Source organism: Serinus canaria, chromosome 18, assembly GCF_022539315.1.
Source record: "Serinus canaria isolate serCan28SL12 chromosome 18, serCan2020, whole genome shotgun sequence".
NCBI lineage: Eukaryota > Metazoa > Chordata > Aves > Passeriformes > Fringillidae > Serinus > Serinus canaria.
The window spans coordinates 2,725,686-2,744,200 of NC_066331.1; the positions used below are offsets into that span (position 1 = coordinate 2,725,686).

Below are 18,515 nucleotides of genomic sequence, written 5' to 3' on the forward strand. Positions count from 1 at the left end.
ACGGCAGGAAGCCGCTTCCCCACTGAACTCCGGGCCACACAGCTGCTAAGAACAGTCACTTGGATTTTTCTTCAGTTTTGGTGGATTTCGGAGAAGGAGGAAGGGGGGGAAGGAAGAAAAATAACAAAAAAAAAAAAGGAAAAAAAAAAAAAAAAGAGAAATCTCTTATCGTGAACATGGTGGGGTATTTTCAGCATGAGAAAGGAAAAAAAGAGCGGACGGGAGGAGCCGCTGTGAGAGCGCCGAGAGCGCCCGGCACCTTATCTTAAAGCTGTAGCATTCAATTCTGGAATGATATCAGCTGGTTGCCCGGCTTCCGCGGGGAAAATTTGTAACTAAGTTAAAATAAATTTTTAAAAAAAGAGCATTTTCTCAAACTGCAGATGAGCGTGTTGCAAGTTTAAAAGGGAAATGTGCCGTCCATGCTGTGGTTGGGAGCATCCTTCCTCAAACGGAGCGAGAAGAACAAATGCAACACTGCACGGTTGAACGTATCTACATTATTTAATAACACTAAAGAGCTCATTAGGAGATGCCTGAAGTCCCTGCAGGGGTTAACCCTCACATTTTCCTGGGCCTGGCATCCTCACACCAAGTTCTTTACGCCAGGTTTTTGCCCAAGGTTTCTGTACAAACCTGGCTTCTCTCAGACGCTCGTGGTGTCCATCCAGTGCCTAAGAGAAAAAGCTGTTGCTCCCTAAAATAACTGTAGAGCCTTTGCCTGATTTAGGAGAAAAAATGTTCAGTGTTCCTTCATAAATAAGACCTGATTAAAAAGAAATGGTGTCAACAGGAGAGGCCTTTCCCTTCAAACATTTTGCTGTCTTAATTATTGGGTTTTCAGCTGGTTGCTCCATGTAGGTCTGGGTTAAGGCAGTTTGCTGTGGGGAGATTCAGTTGTTGGAGATGTCACTTTTTTGCCAAAAGACAGGGCAGCAGGCAAGGATTGTGACCCAGAGAGAGCAGGGGACACATCCTGCTTCTCCAACTCTTCACACCTTTACCACACTGACCAAAGTAAATTGTTTTGTTTAGTAATCCCTTCACTTTCAGCATTTATAGACACAAAGATTTTAATTTTATAGGTGGAATGAACAAAAGGTCCTTCAGCGGGCAGGAGCGGTGTCCTCCCTTGTCCATGGGAAGAGAAAGGGTGGTACCATGAGGGGAGGTGTTTTACAAGAGGAAAATTTGTGGACGAAAAATTTTATAACCCTCCTCATTTAAAGCTACACATTCCCCATGATGGTTTGGGTTTGGTACTTTAAGACGTTTCTGGCAGGAAGCAGAGCTGGAGAAACAGGAGAGGAGAGAAAGGATGAGGACCAGAGCATTTTCATCCCTCCAAGGCCTCCACACCCATCTTCCCTAATGAATATTAGCAGGTATTCCACATTCCCAACCAACAAAATAAAGAACACAAAGTGACTGAGCAGCCATTCCCTGCCCTGGTGAGCACTCCCTGAAGCTCCTGCTCCCCTCAGAACTGCTGCCAAGCACTATGGATTCTCTTCCACTCCTCCCTCTCTCATTCTTGTATTTTTATTGGGTTGTTTTTTTAAAGGAAAAAAAAAATTAACATATACCAAAAAACGGAAAGAGAAAATCCGTGCTGCTTTTCAGCAACAACAGGACTTCATCACAGGAAACTGCATGAAAATTGTATTAATTCTTCACAAAGCAGACAGATTCTGTCTCCTCTTTGAGGTAGAGAGCACCTTTATGAATGATATAACAAAACCACCTCCTTCAAAAATTCTGTCATGTTGAGATCTTGCTGCATCTCCCCCTTGATGCTGAGCACTTCATCAGATCACATTCAAGTGTCTGCTCCACTCCAGCACTTCAGTGTCCAGGGACAGGCACTGGTAGGTGCTATACATTTCAGCCAGACAAGCAACACGACGTTCACAATGGGCATTAGGGGCGAGGCTGAAAGGAAACATTCATTAAATAATCGTGTGTGCCCTATTACCATAATCACAGGGCATTCATTGTGCCTTGCATGTTTCCTCATCTTGTTCCCTCAAAGATGAAAATCTCTCATTCCCTTCCCTGTGCATCTGTTCCTGTCTCCAGCCATGGCCTGGACACAAAACCAAGCAGGAATATCTGTCTGACCTAAGAGAGCCCTTCTTACCACTGCTGTTATCACGTAACACAAATACTTGAAAATTATGATCTCTTCTTAGCTGAATTCTTCATTTTTTGTTTCCACACAGTGTGACAGAACAACGTTCAAGGCAACAGCCAACAGCTGATTTACTAAACTGTCATCAGAACTACACTATTTACTTTAAATTTAGCTTTTAATTACATAGTTTCTTCTAAATTTAGCTTTTAACGGAAATTTAAATTCCCTTACTCTTGAAGAGAGAAGGATGTTAAGAAGAAAACGAAATTCTTGACAAAGAGCTAAAAAAGATTAATGCAAGAATTGTGACAGTCTCTTGTTAACTCATACAAAAAGATGCCAAACAAACCTGGCAGCATGGCTTGAGCCCAGGCCAGTGACAACTCAGCTGATGAACACAGGCAGATGGAATTGCACTCACAAGGAGAGGTGCTTTAGGACAATTTGCTAAAACAAGAGACAGACTAATACAGAGCCAAGGTGAAATCCTGCTGCTGTTAGCACGCCTGAAGAACAAAGATGGACAATAAACAGCCCACTGATCACAGGAGATGTCTTCAGAAGCCAAAGATTTGTAATTTAATCAACACCAGCAAATGCCTTTTGAAAGTCTCTAATTTAGACAAGGCCTTCTACTACCCAGTTTTTGCTTTTACATCACATGCTAAGTTTAGGCTTTTCAATTTTAGAACAATTTCAACTTGTTCTCAAGAACAAGCACGCCTTTGAAATTCTTTTTAGAGTCCCCAAAGGAGGGAAAGGAAATTAGTTAGCTCACTACCTCTTTGAAAAATGTAACTGCTACAATAAATATTTGACACCAAAGTATGAAAATTCATGTAAATTTATGTCCGCAATTCCAGAAATATTTTAAGTAACACCTCTATAAAATACGGTTTTGCAAGGCAGGATGATTTTATAAGCACTGTTTTGGCAAGACTGAACTGAGGGCTGGAGAAGCCACCAATGTATTGCACGTGTCACTGAGCTAAACTCACTCTGCAGCACACCTACAGCACGTCTGCTTTCAGCATTTCCATCCTAAAATCATTTAAGTGTTTGTAAATCAGGTGTTTGCACGATTACCCTGCTGAAAACCAGCCCCAGCCTCTGCCCAGGCAGGGCACAGCACATGATCCATCCCCAAAGAAGAACTCCAGCAAAATGGAGCATTTTCTGTCTCCTAAGCCTATCAATAAACCTGCATGTTCCATGAGGATATGGGGATTACCCATCCCTGCAAACGCTGCTCCTGAAAGTAATCTGATCTAGCAGGCTGGAGGAGTGAGTGCTAATCACACTGGGGTCTAGCTCAGCATAACTTTGGGCAGAAAAGGAGCATCTCCACTGCAAGTTAAGGGAGAAAACCAGAACTGAGCACCCTTGCAATAGGTAAATTAAATGGATTTTAATTTATACTTTTTTGTGGGGGGAGTTTTTTCTATAAGTTGAAACACAAAGGTCTCCCAAGATATAAGGGAGCCAATGGCAAATGGGACAGTGAAAAATACATCTCTGCAGAAGCACCCACTGCCACACGTGGGGTAATGTACATGACTTTCTATTTCATTGCAGGCTGCAATAATTTAATAGGTATGACTGTGTTTTCTGGAATACTTACACCTTTTCACCAACCACTAATAATTCTGTTTCAACTGCAAACTAAGAATTGCAAGAAATTCTTTAAAAGAAACAAGCTGGTCTTAAGCCAAACTGCAGTTTGATTTATTCTCCTCTAAAATAATGCACCTGAATGGTCTCACTCTCACTATATAAAATTATATTCCTGATCTGTACATTTTTACTCATAAAGGCTTTTTAGAATTTTAATATTTTTAAAGTATGGGCAGCACAAACCCCACCTCAATCATTCCATCTTCCCAATCTTCTGGCATGAGTAAATTTGTTTTTAAATCACAGAAGCACAGAATTGTTTGGGTTGGAAGGGACCTTTAAAGCTCATCTGATTCCAAGCCCCTGCCATGGGCAGGGACACCTTCCACTATTCCAGCTTGCTCCAAGCCCTGTCCAACCTGGCCTTGGACACTTCCAGGGATGGGGAGTCCTCTCTGCTCAACCTGTGCCAGGGCCTTACCACTCCTATAGTAGAGAATTTCTTCCTAATGTCTAATAAGAACCTGCCTTCCTTCAGCTTGAGGCCATTCCTCCTTGTCCCATCACCACATGCCCTTGTGAAAAATCCCTCTCCAGCCTTCTTGTAACAATATACTGGGAATGGAGTTGCATCCCATGATTAAATCCAACTTGGTGCCACCATGAACATCAGGAGGTTCCTCCCCTCCCCTCCCCAGCCCACCCTCACCACCAAACCCATCGCAGGCTGCAAAGAGAAATATTTCTTTCCAACTAACAGACCTTGAGCCACTGCAAATGCCTGTCTGCAGCAGGCTCTGGTGCAGAATTTGCTGGGTGTAGTCTTTGTTTAGGGATTCAGTTTATCCAAGGACCTTCTTTGAACACAGAGCTGCCTTCCCAGCCCCACGCGCTGTTTACCGCAGGCACCCGCTCGCGTTTCTGGAATCGCCTCCCTCTCCCTCCTCCCCTCAAAGAGGATTCTTTGACTACACAGGGAGCTCAGGCTTTCAACTCTGAATCACACACGACTCAGATGCCTGAAGGAGACCGTGCAAAAACCCATCTGTCTGGTTAACAATTCTGTAAACAGCAGTGGCACCATGAGAAGATTTCCACCCACTCTTCACTTGGAGGTTAAATTCGTCTCCTTTTCCCATTTGTGAGTTTTAGCTATAAAGTAAAAAGTTGATGTTGATTGAAGAAACTATTCCTCAGATATTCTGCACAAATGGTATTCATCTGTGTCTTAGGATGGTTCAAAGGAAACGTTTATGCATCCTAGATTAATTTATTAAATGAAATTTATGCAGCTTGTTGCTGATGACATGAAAAATTTAGAGCTTCTACTAACGTGCTCATTTGGCCTCCTTGCAAGAACAGACTGTATTTCAATTATCTTCGAGTACAGACAAAGAGGAGAGGAACAAAGCTTTTCACAAAGACTCTCTCCTCACAACTAAACCAGCATACTAAAAATGGATTGTGGATCTCTGAAAAGAAATGGCCAGGTTAAAGTACAGCTAAGAAATGCTTGGGACATCGGTCTGTCCGAGGAACAGCAGGTCTCAGACTGGGCTTTGCAAGTGTTTCCTTCACTGGGTGGGAAACAGATTGGTAAAAGAGAAGCTAAAAAACCAGAAAATGAAGAATGAGGCCAGAAGGAAAGCCAGGATGGAAGAGCAGTGGCAGGAACTGTTAACAGAGCAAGGGTATGGGGACAAAGCGAGCTGGAGGTGGAGCTTGTTATCTCCAGTAGTGTTAATTGCTGAGTGAATGTTTTGCCTGAGAGAACCTCGCTCTTTTCTTTATATTAACCTCATTAGAAAGTTGTAAAAGACAAAAGGACCTACAGAATATTCTTCCTCTCCTCGCAATAACACTTTCCTCTGCTCCAGCACACTGCTAAAACAAGAAAAGTGTCCCAGTAGCACCTCAGATGTTGTCCTTGCTGCTGGCAGGTAACATTACAAACATGCTTTTTTCACTTTTAACCAGCTATTTTGCACTTCTTTACTTCACTTTCTTTATTATAAAAGGCATATTTAAACTTAACCACACCTTTGTCTTGCTGCCAACTTAAAGGCATTGTCTGTTGACTTGTCTTTAGCATGATTTCAAAGTGATTTCATTAAATACCCAGGAAAATATTTCTGAAGGTGTCTCTTACTTCCCTACTTGGATACATAGGACAAGGTGACAACTCTAATTTCTTCATAACTTTTACAGAAGTCAGAACCCAACAATAAATGTCACAAGAAAGGATTTCCTGAGATATAGGAAGATTCTTCAGCTATCATGTAACAACTTTCCACTTTCCTATGGAAGCATGAATAATTATTTTTAAAGGGAATAAACACAGTCAAAGATGAACCAAACCAAGAGGATTATTTATATATTTAGGCTGGCATTTAATCTCAGAGAGTATGGCCATAACTCATCATGTAACCCCATCCTGCTATCACAGTAACTCAACTGCTTTGTTGTGTGTTCTCTCCCTGATGGAAAATGAAATTTCCTAGGCTTTGGCTCTCTCACTAATCTTGCATCTCATTTATTTTACATTCACTCAGTCACTTCAGCAACTGTTCACAGCAAAAAATGGCTGCAACAGTGATCACAGTGATTATTAATGGTTTGGGCTTTTTTAAAGGACAAACTAATGTCATTTAAGCATTAGAATCACATTGAGTGCACTGGAAGCGTTCCATTCTCAACAATTTATGAAGATCTGCTTCAAACAAAGGTGTGCATGTACTTGAGTGTGCTGGGGAATGTTCCCTGCGTGAAGCCCTGTCCCATCTCCGCCATGGAACCACCACTCCCCACGAGAGATGTGCTCTCAGAAAGTGCTCAGCTGACAAGGATGTGGGGTAAAACCCAGCAAATTCCTTAAGTTTTCTGTCAATTTTGACTAAAATCCATTCCTGAAAAGTCTGGGCACACGATCTTTCAAACATTTGGGCTCATAGAAGAAGAACTCATCAGAAACACTTCCCAGGTATTTTCAGTTGGATTGAGGATGTAATTAGAAAGTAGGGGGAAAAATGAAAAAAAAAAAGAAAAAAAGGGAGGGGGTGCAAAAAACCAAACAACCTTTCTTCCTGTGCTGACAGTGCCATAAACCCAACTGCAGATACTGCAACCATTTCAAAGGCAGGAAAGGCTGAGGCCTTCACTGTGCTGTCCACTGGCTTTGAAGTGCCGAAAGCAGCTGCTCCCAGCAGATAGGAACTCTGGTGCTGCTGGAGTTATTTTTTTTTTCTTCAAAATATACTTTCAAATCTAACAGCTGCAAGTAGAACAAAGTTGAGCTAAAGTATATTTAAAGAAGAAGAAAAAAAAAAAGGCACCAGTTTCTCTCTCAGAGAGTGTTCTCAGTGGATACTTCAAAAGCAAGTGGCACCGAATCAGATGAAGCTGGAACCAGGAGGGACATGTGACAGTGAAACCAAATACTGCAAGATCCAAAAGTTCCTTTTTGCTTTATTAGTGGATTTGAGTGCATTTGAAAAGCTAACAAAATATTAAGGGCTGTGTTTTTTTCCAAATTATTGTTGAAGCAAAAGACAAAGATAAATAAATATCAATGTATCAGGTTATTTGTTGTAATAAATATCAGAGAAATATCAATATATCAGTAGGTCTAACCTGCAGGCAAAGCCATCTTTCAGCCCCACAGTGAACAGACCATGTTCACACCAATAATTATTTTGAAATCAGTATTCAAGCAGAGTCCTGTGGTATCAACCATTCAGACAAAGCAGAGAAGTGAAACCAGTGCTCCAAGTGCCTACACTCCCAAAATGTCTCTCAGATTGGAGAACTGGATAACACATCAGTTAATTTGGTTTTTTATTACCAATCTGATTAAAATTATGGACAACTGAACTGTCCAGGTTGCCATCAGTGCTACCCTTGCCACTCACCATGAAAGCCAACAAAAAATAAACCTGCAGGGTAATTTCCCATCCCTTTTAATGTCTACATTTCATTTGACAATTAGATTCAGACACTTGAGGCAGAACATCTCAAAACAATCATTACATTTCTCAGGTAGCTAAAATATCCAGGTTTTTGGTTGGGTGTCCATTTCCCACTGGAAGTCTGCTGGAGCCCTGTCAAAATGTATCCCCACTTTGAATTCACTGCTCTATTTAAACACTTTAAATCACTCTGCTCCTCGCCAAGTAACAACCAAAGAAATATGCAGTAAAACAAGGCAAGGAACAGTCTGCTTTAAAAATGGTTTAGAAGTTCTGAAGCATAAATAGAGAGCAGTGCAGAGAAACAGAAGTTGGAAGTACTGAAAGGAAATTTTAAGAGTGGAAGAACTGAGCTCATCCTGCTCTGTGGTGGGGCTGGAGGGGCTTTGTGCCTCCCAAAAGAACCTCCTTCCCACTGATAACCCTCTGCAATCTGCAGGAAGGGGCACGTATTCTTCATGCTCACCAACTTTCAAAGAACATTCCAGATGAAGGACAAAGAGAAATAAATTTTTAAAAAGGGCATAAACAGGATTCCACTGAAAATACTTCTGAGGCTCTCATTGTTTAGCTGTTTAGGGCTGAAACCCTCGGGTTCCAGTGATGTCTCATAAAGCTTAGCTGTTCTTCCTTACAGTAAAAGCAGCTTTCCTAAAGAAAATAAATGGGAAGCAGTAAACATCTCAGTGAAAAAAGCTTGCACTGATGTTTACCACAACATCAACATTGTTACAGAATAGATTCACCAAAAATTTTTTAACTCTCATATTAATTTCTTGCTTTGTGGGTTTTTTGACACAGTATCCAGAAGGTCTAAATATAAGAAAACACATAAAACTAAACCATGACAATTAGGAGACATTATCTCTTGCCTTTAGTGTGCAAAGTCAGCTGAATACTGGCAGAAAATTTTATCTATGGCTTGGTGGATGTTACTATGGATAGCAAAAAAAAAATTACCATTTGTAGGTTGGAACAAATGTTGGAATGTTGTAACTCCTGATGCACTGCAGGTTAGCATTTATCTCTACAGATTAAAATCTGCGATGGGAAAATGGGAACAAAATCTTTTAATAAATGCTTACTCTGGACTTTAAAGATGCACTACAAATTATGAGAACTGTAAAGAAAAAATGTGAGCCGACCATATCCCTAAAATGATGTGAAAATGTGACTAAATAAAAAATTCCTTGAAGGCAGATATCCGAGTGACCCTGACACTCCCATCACCCTCCTTTCTGCGTGTCCCTGACACACCAAACTTCCTCACCTTTCCTGCACAAATCCCCAGTATCTCTGACTACTTCTGAATCCCTGAATGCAGGAATCATCACAAATAACATCTCCCAGTTAAGCTGAACACCTGTGAGATGTCCCTCACCCTTCCTGAGGGTGACAACATGTCACCTCTGTCAGGTGGCAGCACAAGTGGTGACGTTGCTTTGATCTGACCCAACAAACTCCCTTCTGTTCCAAGAGCCGCACACAAAACCCACCATTGTTCCTCCCCAGCCCAGAGCAGGGGTCTCTCAACACCTACCAAAGTGATCTTGTTCCTTAATTCCCTGAAAAAGCCCCTTCCAGATGGACCAGAGCAGGCCTGGCACCAAAGCCAACCGCAGCGTTTCATCCTCTGACGGCACAGCAGATAAACAGAAATGAAACCACATTTCCCTGCTGGAAATGCAAGCTTAGATCCACACAAGGACAGTGATAAGAGAGAACTTTCATGGATTAACCACCTCATCCCTACAAAGCACTAAAACCCCCCTTTCAATCCTTCAGCAGGGGTTACCAGCAAAGGCCACTTTAATTTTGTGACCAGGTACCAGCTCACACCCAGGTCTGGTGCAGCTCCTTAGCTCCCACGTCTGTCATGCAGTAATTTCTCTCCTCCTGCTTCTCCCCCCTTTACATTTCACAGCAGTGCTGAACAAAACTTTCTTGTCTCCACCCAAACGTTTCCTGAGTATTTCCCAACCCTGAAATTACTTTACAAAGAAGAAAATCACGTTCAGTGGGCCAAAACAAGCATTCATACGAACACTCCCCGTGTCAAAAATGATAAACAGAATAAACTGCTGTTCCTTGACAAGAAGAGAAACAGATAATGCATTAAATACTTGAACCTGGTGATTATGGAAATAGGTGTTGCCACCTGTAAGCCTGGGAAACAATTTGAAAGAGTCAGAGGTACAAGGGGGGTTGTGAAGAGGAAACAAAACGTATTTTCTGTGCAGAAAATACTACATCCCCCTCCAACCCCATCACAAAACTGCATATCTGTAAATGGTGTTTTTGTAGGAAGGACAGCAACACACAGTGACCTACAGCTGCAGGAAGGGAGTTTTCTCCCCTCCACCTGGAGGAGCAAAGCAACTGACCTGTTGTTCATATCCTTTCTTGATCTCATCCAACTGCCAGGAGAATTCCTGGGCTTGCTTTTCCCGCAGCAATTTTGATCTGCTTAGATCTGCTTCAACCTCTGCCATCTACATGGGAAAAGAAAGGGAATATTTAATATTTTTTTTTTTTTAAAGGCATAGCTTGAAATGTTCTGACATTTCTACAGTTGTTTGTAAACCATCAAAGAGGAGAATATCACTTGTTGGGAATGATAACAACACCATTTGTATGTGGTGAAAATGAATATTCAGTCTCTACAGGATTATTAGTTACTCAAGGACATAGTGATCACTGTTATGCCACTCCCTAATTACAAAGGATTGGCTCAGTTTTTCACTCAACAGTGCTGAATATCCCATGAAATTAAGTGAATATTTTCTCCAGACATATTTAAGACTCAAATATATTTCACTTAAAAATACACTGCCTGTGGAAATTCAAGGGAAATCATGTGCGAGTCAGAGCATAAACTACACAATTAAAGCAAGTTTACATTAAATCAGAAAATAACTTTAAATAACTTAAAAGAGAATTATTTGGCTGCAAGTGAAGTCCTCTGAAGATAGTCATCGCCTATGAATAATGAGTCCCACAGATTCCAGCACGCAGCATCAAGGAAGCAATTTCACAACTCAATTAACAAAGGCTTTTGTATCAAAAGCACAACTGTTAGCTGCACATCAGGCATGTTTCCAAGGGAATATATAGAAATATATAGATGTGACTCTGCTGCAGTGCACACTCATCAATGACTTTTAGATCTAGATCCCAACATAAGCAGTGAATAAACTGTGTCCCTGAAAAGGGAAAAGGAGTGGAGGGGTTTGAAGGACCACAAGCCCATCTGCTCCACAAAAAGAAGAAACCCATGAATTTCTGAACCACGAGCCAAAATCCTGCTTGGCCTTAGGGAGTGCTCAGTGTTCAACAGATGTCTGTGCCAGTTGGCCTGGACATCACTCCCCAGCCAGGAAGGAGGAGAAAAGGCAGCACTTGGAGTGGGAAAAGCGTTTTATTGCAGAGTGCTCCAGCAGGAAAGGAAGGGATTGGAGGAGAAGCAGTTGGCCACATAGAAAGTGGAAAAAGAGAGCAGTGAGGAAGCAGCTCCTGAACCTCACTGCTATCATCTGCCATTCAGAAAAGGGACTGCAATCAATGTTTTATGAATCATTTTCTTCCGGCTCCAAACTTACTCAAATTGCATATCCATGCCATATTTTACTCAGGTTAATAAAACCCAGAAAAATAACAGATCTTGTTACTGCACTAAAGGAGGGGTTTTTCTAAGAGAATGAAAATGTTCTAAAAAATGAAATAGTAAAAACATATGCAAAGATGCTTTAAATCTACTGGCTCCTGCAGTTTATTCCTTAGGTCCCGTTCATCTCTTTCCAACAAAGGCTCTTGATCATTGTTTGCCAAACCCAGGAAGCCCCAGATCTGCAGCACCATGACACAGCCTATGTATCATTTTAATTAGCACTGGAAAAAATGCAGATCTTGCAGTTAAACACGTGCCACCCACCCACCAGTGGACATCAGGTGACTCTTAATAATCACAAGCTTGACAAAATAGGAAGCAGATGGCAAAATAAATGATATCATCATAGAGCCAAACTAAAGAATCAAATATTGATTGCAACAACTGAAGACGACCCCATCCTACTCATCTCCATAATTAACTTTATCTCACACCAAAAATGGGTTTAAAGCCCAGGATTCCTAATGCAGATAAAAGGACAGTGTTGCTATGGCTACTGCAGTTGTTTTGTAATACATCCCACCTCAGCACAAAACACAGAATTTTCCAGTATGTTCCAATGTACTGGGAGATTTATCTAAGAGTGTGTGGATACAGAGGAATGAGAAAGGCCAAAGCCATGAAGAGAGAGCTTCAGCAGTGCTCCTCTGATGCATTTCCTTGGACCTTGGTTCCTGTAGAATTGAGCCACTCAACTGCACAATATCATTTAGTATTTCTAGTTTTAGCACCCAGGCAGGCAAAGAGTAAACCTCTGGCTGATTCATGGAGTACAGCAAAACTGATTTTCAAAATTTCCCAGAATGCAGCAATATTCTAAAGGAAATTTACTGTCATTTTAAAATTACAGTTGACTATGTCTTCCAAATTCTTTTGCACTTTCTTATGTTTTGGATTGGTTTTCTTTGCTGAAAGGTTTTTTAAGTGAATGAAACTATTATTAGCTTTTCTAGAATTAGACAACATCCCTTTTAGATCAGAACTAGGATATTATTTCAAGTCATCATGAAGAAATTGCAGGAGGGCCACACAGCACAGAAAATGTCAGATTAAAATTGTGGGATTTGTTGTACTGCCCTCGTGGGTCTGCTTTGCTGAACACATCTTGCTTTTATAAGTTTGTTCTTGCTTTTTTTTTTTTTTTTTAATTTCTAAATTCTATTATTCACTGTCTGCATGGATCTTAAAAATATCAGCACTGAAGATTTTCAAAAAACTTTGAGAACAACAAAAAGGGAATTTCCTCAGTCCTAAGGCAGCACCCTCAGGCACCCATTCCAGTCCCAGCCTGCAGCAGCCTCCTGTCAGCAGCGAGCTTTGGTCAAGGCAGATGAGGTTGGAACTTGTAATCCAGAATTACAAGCTGGATTCTGCCTGGAGATCTCAACCACAGGAGGAGTTAGGAAATATCCCTTCTCTCCCCTTCTTTTTGATCACCTATTGCTTGTTCCTCCTTCCTTTCACTCCTTGGGTTGCTTTTACAAACTCCCAGGAGAAAGGTTTAACTGCTGTTTGCTCCATAAGAAATCTAAGCCACTAAACTCCCTGATTTTCAGGGACAGAAAAGTGGATTTTTCCATCCCCTGCACATGACTGCCAGCAGCCACCATGGCTCTGGCCCTGTTTGGGCTCAAACTGATTACAGGAGCTCATTAATGGAAGACAGAGTCGCTGGGAAAAGAGTAGGAAGTGGGAAATGACAAGCGTTGTTCCATAGGGTGTATAAACTAACCCTTTATACTCTCACTCCTGAAAAATCCCTAATCAGTATCATAACTGCAGATATCTTTATAACAATGACAATCCTGGCTTTGTCAGAAAGATGAAACACCCGCCACCATCCCTTTCTGACTCGCCGCAAAGACACTACATTGTGAAAGATTTTGATGTGGCACTCTCAAGTGGAGCATGTTTCTGGCATTATAAGATCAGAATCCGCTATCCCACTGCGCCAGAGTTTCAGAAAGGCTGGCATTGTGACCTCCTCACCCGCTGTTTCATTTCAGCAGAGTCTTTCTCTGAGTTCAGCTCCACCTGCCGCTTAAACTCCTCCAGGGCAGCGCCTGCCTGCTGGGCCTGCAGCCTCTGTACCTCCGTCACCCGCCTCAGCTGCTCCTCCTTCTCCCTAGAAAGTCACAGAAAATTTTCAGAGTTCAAGTATCAAATAAAAGAACAAGTGTGCTGGTGTAAAAGAGAGGCCTTTAACCCGATCAGTTTAAAATAGTATTCAGATTTCAATTTCCTGTCCCAGCTTCTGCCCAACTTCCCTTTGCAGGCCTTTGAAGAAGGCGATGGAAGGCCGGAGTTATTTTCGCTTTCTCCGATTGAATTTCACACGCCCAAACACGGCGTCCACAGCTCACAACAAAACCTCAACCTTCAAAGCCTCTCTTCCTTTCAATGGCTCTCTACCCACTGTAGAACCCCTCTTTTTAATCTCATCTAATTAATAAAAAATTAACAATAGTAACAATGAATAAATAGTAACCGATTAGATTTCATTAAATTAGACTTAACACCTCCCAATACTTAAACAAACTCTTTTTAGCATGATTGCCTTTCCAGATTAAAAAAAAGGCAAAACAAAAATCAAGAAAATAATCCCAGTGCCATCTTTGCTCAGCCAAGGTGCAGGATTATTCCCTGCTTGTCATAAATCAAAATGCAAAGCAGGGCAATGCGTGACACGTGGTTCCTTCTTAATCTATTAGAAAGCCATAGTGCTGTGATGTCTGTTCAGCCTTTGCAGTAATGACAGATGTTAAATCTCTGTGCAAAGATATTTCATATCAACAGCCTACACTATTTGACATCTTAAACCTGATACATCTATAGAAATCAGGCTGGGTTTCTTCAGACTGGATCAATAGTTATGTTTCTGTAATATTTTATGTACATTCACATATATGAAAAGATACACATGAAAAGATAGAGACATTCACTGTATTGACACAACACAGACAAAAATTTGGGTAACATAAATATTTCAGAAATGTTGATGTGAGTCCTCAAATATAACTAACTTTTATTAACTCGTTACTGGTTTTGTTATTAACTTTTTGTGACATGTTCCAACTCCCAGAGGTCAGCAGAGCTGCCTGACTTTGTGTTCAGACACTGGAGAACACGGTGGTGGCATCCAGGGACAAAGCTGGCTCCACCCATGGCTTGTAACAGAAGACACATTCTAACAGACCTGGGCTGACATTTTCATTTTGCAGGCAGAGGAAGTACCTCACGATAAATTTCCCATTTTGACAGAAATTATTTCCATATAAAACAAAGAATCTGACACGTAAGAGATGGAAAAGCCCAGTTAATTCATCTCCTCTGTCACCTTGCCAGCCCTGGAGGAGCTGCTGCAGCACTGAGAGAGCCTTTCAGAGAGGTCAGGAAGCTGCCAAGCCCAAAGTTACAGTATTCACATCCTCTTCTGTGGTTTGCAGACCAGACTTTGACAACAGGACAAAGAACATAATCCTACATCTTCACAAAGAGGCTGTTTGCAGTGCAGGAGAGCAGGGTAATTCCATTAGCAAAGAGATCAAAGAAATGCCACAAGCCCTGAGTCAGTGCATTGCTGTTTACTTCTAGAGGTTTCTTTCATGATGTATATTTTAAAACAAAAGATTTTATTTTGGCACCTCACTCACAGCTGATGGAATAGCTGAGAATAGGGAGACTGCCCCTCTCCTTACAGAAAAAGGAAAATACCTTTTTTCCCCAGCAGAAACTGGAGGAAAATAGAACAAAATCCTGTACCACAGTTTTGGTGATGATTGTTTTGGTGTTTTGGTTTTGTGTTCTTAGAATATCTGTGCAAATTATCTTCAAATTTGCTAGAGAGCATCCCCCACCCCTCCAGATATGTTTTATTTCCACAGCCTCACTGATTCCATTTCCCACACTCCTTTGAGGGGGAAGCACACCTGTGTTAATCTAAGCCATCACATTCCCCACTCATTTATGAGACAATAAAAATTATTCAGCAAAAAAACATCACTACCAAAATCAACATTTCTTTCCCCATCTAAACTGAAATGGCAAAATACCATTTAGGGTTTCAATTCCTCCTGCAGAGAATCCAAAAGATCCAAATCCCAAGTACAAAACTCCTCCACCCTTCCTCAGAATGGGCACACCAGTGACACCTCCAGAGCTCAGAGGGATAGGAACTGTCTGATGGATCAGTTTTCCATCTGCTCCTGCTGTTTGGCTCAGTTATCCCCCAAATCCCACATTCCAGGGAGCTGCTGAATACAGATATTTTTAATTTTACAGCTGTTTGACATTGAACTGCATGAAGCCCATCACTCCCCTCTCCCAGAACAAAATCTGCCTCAGGAAGAAGAATGTGAAAGAGCTCTGCCCACATTTGTTACCTTGGAGAGACCATGGAGAGGGGAAAATGTCCACTTCTCCTCCCAAAGATCCATAATTCAGCAGTGGGCCCTGGATAACAAATCTCTCTCCCTGCAAAACACATCTAATAATTCCACTCCACACTGGAAGCAAAACCAAAACTTGAAGCTCATTCAAACACATCCACAGTGCCAAGTGTCACGAGACACTGCTTTGGTCCAGTCAGATGGAAACACAACAAATCTAAACTTAAAAGGACAAAATATCAGGCCTCATGCTCATAGTGAGGCTCCAAATTGATGCATCCTCTTCCTCAGGAAGACATTTTTATTTTGAAATATTATGATGTAAACTTCCAGGAATGTGGTTTTATGCACCTTCCTTTCTTTTAAGGACCTAATCCCATGAATAAATGCAACATCTCATTATAAGCAGGAAAAAAACTTCATTTTTAAGGATGTGGGAGCCAGCACTCTCTGGTTTTTGTGCAGTTCAGATTTGTACAGAAGCTTAGAAAACCTGTACAACAATGGCCCTCGGTTTGCAAATATAAGAAAAGCTTCACTTTTTTTTCCCAAGACACTGAGCAATGTGCCTTGCATGAAGCACTAAAATATTCACTTTGAAGATTATTTTTTTCAGTTGGACTAGTTGTGGGGCCCAGTACAATACAATTACATCACTTAAATCCCCTAAAGCTGAGCCGGCCTGAATATGAAAACAGGGTGAATTTACTCTTTGCCCCCAATTTAAAAAGCAGCAGATTCCTTTTGTTTCAGTGTATAAAGAACATGGCAATGGAATGAGGAGTCTTACACAGCACAAATCATCTCAGGGAAAGTTGACTGTGAAGTCCAGAATTTCAATAAATCAGCACCCTGAAGTGCACTGATGAGAAATACAAATAACTGATGTGCTTCCTCTTCATGCTGAATCATAAAGATTTGTCCTGCTCTGTAAAATGTCTTCCAAGAGGTGACAACTAAATGCAGTGAGACTTTACAGCACTGCACTAAGGAAACACAGGGCTGTTCATGGGTTAGCAGGAAAGGTTAATTAAGTTTGGGATGTCCCACAAATGTTGGATGAACCAACACCTTCCTGGAGGGCTCCCAAAATTCCCTGAACAACAGCAAGGGCTCACCAACAGCACAGGGAGCAGGAGATGCACCTGGCTGGGTCTCAGCCTCACCAACAAATGAAAACCCTTCAGACATGAAGTGCCAGCACACACTGAGCACAGGCACCCCCAAGGCTGCACAGGGACAGTTTCACATCCCAGCAGCAAACCCACACCCAAGCTCCCTGGGTGTCATCCAGAGAGGTTTTCAGTGACATGGAAAATACTAATAGGCTGGGAAACTCTAAGTGATTTATAAAATTATGCCAGGCTTTAATTTACAAATAGGCAAATTCTTCTCCAGGTTTTCAAGACCTGCTGGCAGCACAGCCCATTGAATCCCAGCTGTACTGGAGAACAGCAGCACAGCAAGGAATTTCTATTAGGATGGATTTTGCCACTGAATAAGCTTAAATTCTGATGGACTCCACAAGAGGGAGAGGCTCCATCCCTTGTCTAAATCCCTCTCAGGTTGTTATGACTCTGGGTTTATGCCTGGAGACAAACAGAAATCCCAGAATTACAGAATATCTCGAGTTGGAAGGGACCCACAGGGAGTCCAACTCCCTGCTTCTCACAGGGCTACTTAAAACTAGATCACCAAAACTCAAATCATCACAGGGCTACTTCAAACTAAATGAAATGACTGAGGGAAGGCTGAGGTATGGGAAAAGCAGAGTCATGCCTGAGCCTGCAGCCCCACTGCTGCTGCTGAGATCTGCTGGGAAAGGCCAGGCTGTCCTGCCATTCCCACATCACACATACTCTACTCCTGTGCACTCAGATTTGCTGTACTCACACAGGTCTTTGCCCATTCCTCCCTCTCCATCCTAAATATTGCTGCTTCTGAGGGAAAATTCCTTTGCTCCCCACCAAACTGCAAACTGTTCACTTGCTGGAAGGCAGCTGAAGAAGGATACTGTTGCTTCTACACAGCCTTCTTTTTTATTTCATGCCACAAGAAACAAAAAACTGATTCTCACTAATATGTGCTAAAAACAAATCAGTTATCACCATTCATTCATATAATAATTTAGATTCAAAAAACCCTATATAAACACATCTCCAAAGGAGAGCACAATTTCTTACATAACACACAGCAGACTGTGTAGCTGAAAACACAAACTGCATCAAAACATACCCAAATTTCCCCTGCCAACCAAATTTCAGGAATTTCACCTTAATATCTTCAGTGTCTACAGATATGAGGACCCATCCAGGGTACAGACACACACATTTGACTTTACAGAGGGAAATTGAAGCAGACCCACGGTCCTGCTCCTGTTCTCAGAGTCCCTCACATGGAGACGCTCTGGTACTGCCAAGACTCCACAAATTTTCAGCAGTTTAATTAATTAACTAATTAAATTTATAGCCAAATGCAAGACCCGTGCTACCATTTTTTAATGCCACAACCAATAAAAACCACTCCCTGCCACAGCCCCTCTCACCTAACTTCTAGCATGCAGCTCTTCCACTACATAAATAATGTGTTCAGGCCCAAAACACCACATAAGTGTAAAGGAAGGGGTTAATGGGTTAATAGCTACAGAAAAATGCTTCTCTAGTAATGCCAAATCTGTGAAATACACAAAAATCAATTTTGCTTTCCCTGCTCTGTTTTTACCACGCAGTGAAAGCTCAGGAACAGCT

At 41.6% G+C, this 18,515-nt stretch overlaps 1 protein-coding gene across 5 annotated transcripts in view; it reads right to left on the minus strand.

Annotated features, from left to right (window-relative positions):
• CEP112 (centrosomal protein 112) overlaps positions 1–18,515 on the minus strand; it is a 160,048-nt gene that overhangs the window by 89,035 nt on the left and 52,498 nt on the right. For all 5 annotated transcript variants that reach the window (XM_050981300.1, XM_050981299.1, XM_050981301.1 and 2 more), the window contains exons 18-19: positions 13,370–13,505; positions 10,098–10,205 (exon numbers count right to left, since the gene is read on the minus strand). In XM_050981300.1, the coding sequence (XP_050837257.1) occupies positions 10,098–10,205; positions 13,370–13,505 (244 nt within the window). The remainder of the gene's footprint in view (positions 1–10,097; positions 10,206–13,369; positions 13,506–18,515) is intronic.